The 3,675-nt window shown below is 42.3% G+C and overlaps 1 protein-coding gene across 1 annotated transcript in view; it reads right to left on the bottom strand.

Annotated features, from left to right (window-relative positions):
* Window positions 1-2,015, bottom strand: part of robo4 (roundabout guidance receptor 4) — a 42,551-nt gene extending 40,536 nt beyond the window's left edge. Inside the window, exon 1 of the mRNA XM_015388824.1 lies at window positions 1,600-2,015. Coding sequence (XP_015244310.1) covers window positions 1,600-1,801 — 202 coding nt within the window. The 5' untranslated portion in view covers window positions 1,802-2,015. The remainder of the gene's footprint in view (window positions 1-1,599) is intronic.
* Between the last annotated feature and the right edge of the window lie 1,660 nt (window positions 2,016-3,675).

The following is a 3,675-nucleotide window of genomic DNA, read 5'->3' as shown; positions in this document are numbered from 1 at the left end:
ATGAAAATTACTCTTAATTTAAAAACACTGATCATTTATTGAACAGGATGGAATAATTTCATATTTAAAGAACTTTCAGAAGTTTTAATTCTGAATGTGAGCAGACTTTTCCGTTAAAGCACTTAGCGGAACATTTTAGAATGTTGTTTTTGTTGTTCATGTAAATTAACTGGTGTGATACCTTAGTATACATTTGATTGTTTTTTGATATACGTCTATTAAGAAGTTCTAGCTCCCCCTGGAGAAAGCTCCACCAGCTGCCACTGGCCACACATCATTAATAATAACAATCCTAACAGTGCTAAAAGGGGGACATCCACCGTATGCCAGACCCTGACTGGTTCCCTTCAAGGACTGCTCTGCTTTTAGCTCTGGCTGAAAAAAACTCACAGCATGATACTGTCACTACCATACTTCATGTCCTTGGGATGCTGTGCAGGGTAGGCTTAAAATAAAACCATATAAAAGGCAAAAAATCATTAAAAAGTGTGAATACATAATGCGCATGTGAAACACATGTAACACTTCACAGTCTTCCAGGTTTCCACAGCAAGGATGAGCCAGAAGTAAGTGAACTTCCACCAGTTCATTCCCCGAATGGCTCTCACAAACATGGCATTGTGTGGCGAGCCGTTCATTGTGAGGCTCAGAAAGGACCGGGGCTAAGTGATGGATGTTTATATTGATCCAAGAGCGCAGGCTGGATGGCAGCGGCATCAGCCAGCTTTCACTTCACAACAAAAGCTTTAGAAAGGACGAGGCATGAATCCCGCCTGCTAAAACACAGCCCATGGGAATGTTGTGCTGCTGAGATCCGCTGAAGGAAGGCGTCTTTTCTAAGCTGTTGACCCAGAGGTCAGAGGGAGTGTAGGAGACGGGCAAAAGACGGGGAAAGAAGAAAAAAGAAGTTTTTTTAAGTTGAAAAAGTTCTGCAATCGCCTCTTAGCATCGGCCATTTAAAAAAAAAATTAACTTAAACGTGCTGAATGGGAACTTGATTCAGGAAAAATGGAGAAAATGATGAAAGTCACTGAAATATTTTCCAGGATATCTATTTTGCTCCAACATATATTTAGGAAATCTTCCCAGTAAAAATGTAAAATATGCATCAAATCTCTGCCTGACCTGTTGAATAATAAAAAGCAGGTAAATAGAATCTGTCTGATGACAAGATCTAAAAGAAGAACAGGCATCATGCAGAGATCTAAAGAAACCACTTTAAAAAACAAATGACCTGTATCAGCCAGTCAAACCCCAGTTACCAAGGCAACAATCAGACAAACGGTGCCACTGGGTCCGACCCAGTCCGTACTGGTTATCAATCACTGGTCGATCCAGTGATTGATAACCAGTAACCAAATATTTTCAGAGTATTTGTATGATAATCTAATAAATCTAATGAATAATCTAATCAGGAAACTTTCTTAATGTCTTCTGTTAGTCTGTTCGGTTTGTTCTTTGATCCCTTCAATAACCTAAAGCAGTCGTCGAACCTCTGAGGCCAGATTTAAGCCGGACTAAAATGATTGAATGTCGTTTTCTTCCAGCTACTTCTCCTCCTCATGCGTTCCTCTGCAGCCATGTGACTTGCAGCCTTACCTTTTCTCCGGTGGGGCCTGTTCCTGTGAGGCGCCTCCTGGTGTCCCACGCTGTGACCGACATGCTCTTTGACACGGCCCTTTGAGCCCCCGTCCAGCACGCCTCTCTCCATTTGGCAAATATTGTGGAACCTACACCGCTGTGAGAACCCAATGCAGGAGTGGAAGCAGAAAACGCAAAGCAGCCACCCGTGAACACGCATCTTCACCTCTTACTTCATGCAGTGCTTCAGCCCGTAAATGCAGACGTTCTGAACACTGATCATCTAACTCTCAACCTGTCCTGAGTAAAAATTTAAAACCCAGAGTCGTGCTGTTTGCTTATTCCAAAGCTCCTTTTTCCCCTCATGTTGGTCTAGATCCTTCATTCATTCCAGTCTACCTCCTCTTTCAGTTCCTTCACTCCCCTGGGGAAGAGCAGAGTTATAGGGAGGAGGGTCAAATAGTGATCAAATACAAGTTTCAGAGCTCATGTTGTGAGAGAGACGAGGGGGGCCAGGGTGCGCACCATTCATTAGGACAGAAAAATAGATTGAGTGTGACAGATTTAATGGAAAAAAGAGACCAATATCAGATGAGCAGGAGATTAAATTAGGTAAATAAAATGTTTAAACATTATTAAAGCCAAAGTAACACTAATGTAGGGTAGAAATGCAGAGTGGCAGATATAAAGCTACTTTAGTTCAGAACGTTTCATGTTTTTAAAGGTCAGATGAATCAGAGGCGTTTCTTTTATAGACATATAGATCAGAGGAGTGAGTGTTTTTACAGCAGCAGCTTAAACACGACAAACGGGTGCAAAACTTTCTTTGCACCCCCCCTCCACACACACACTCCACCAGTCAATAGCCAGGCAAATTTGTAGCTGCCTGTCTGCACAGTTTGAGTCTCATACATCATCTTGGCTCACCAGTAACAATCCAACAAAAGTACCAAGTCAGCCATGTCCGGAAGTTCTGCCTTGAATGGAAATGCACTCAGTTTGAGCTTGGGTGGCCTCCCAGGGGGCATATTCCTCCTCTGATTGGCTGTGCATCATACCCACCTGGAAACAACACAGATGAAAAAGAAAGCTGATTAGAAGATGAAGGAGTAACTAATATTTTAAACTATAATCACAAAAAACTAGACATGATGAAGACATTGGTTTTTAGGCTAAATCAAGTCCGTCCATCATAGCCTTGAATGAGTCCAAAAATCATAGTTGAAAATTGGGCTGTTTTTGGTTGGTCTGATTCGGTTCTACTTTAGTCCAGTAATAGACGTTGATAAGACGTTAAGAAATGGTATCATCCCTGACTTTTTTAGATGTCTTTGTTCTGCTGGCTTCCTCATGCAAACACCTACAGTTTGTTCTGGGGCCGAGTGCAAAGCAGACAGGATGAAGATCAGGTCCTACAAGTCCGAGGCCATGGTTCTGGAACAGGACAAGGTGGCTTGTCCCCTTCAGGTTGGACCAGAGTTAGACTTAGATAGACTTTAGTGTCATTTTGTGAACACAGAGTGTAGAAAAAAGAAATTTTGTTCATACAGCTCTTAGGTTTATTCTTTATACATCATGTGCATTGTTATTCTGTTAGCCAGATTAGACAGAGTAGAAGGCCTTCCTTCACATTGTGGATGTCACTGTGTGTAAGGAAGTCATCTAATCAGGACAGCCTTCTCGTCTTGGGCACATCTTGGAGCCAGACTGCTAAAGGGAAGCCATCTGTAATTCTTGGGTATAGAGGCAAGATGCATACAAGTCAGGGCATGGATGGCGTGTCAGTTTCTGATACGGACAGCTAAACATCCACATGATCCAACACTTAGACTCATGAGCTATAAGAAGCAGGAGATGACCTTGTTCGGGGCTCAATCTTTGCCGGATGCTTGAGGACATGATTTTTGAGACCACAGCTGTGCCAACTCCAAGCATTTTCCTCTGTCCTGTAACGACTTGATCTGGAATAAACTCTGTTACTTTTTTACTCCTGTTTTTATAGTCCTTTTTACATGGTTTTACCCAGTTTGAGTTAAGAGTAGTAAGTAACTTGCTCCCAGTTGGCGCAACTGCCTTCAAGGGGACATAACTTCC

Source organism: Cyprinodon variegatus, unplaced genomic scaffold (genome assembly GCF_000732505.1).
Source record: "Cyprinodon variegatus isolate N-32 unplaced genomic scaffold, C_variegatus-1.0 Scaffold437, whole genome shotgun sequence".
NCBI classification, from domain to species: domain Eukaryota; kingdom Metazoa; phylum Chordata; class Actinopteri; order Cyprinodontiformes; family Cyprinodontidae; genus Cyprinodon; species Cyprinodon variegatus.
Note: the sequence above shows the minus strand (reverse complement) of the source record. Positions and strands in the feature narration are given on the sequence as shown.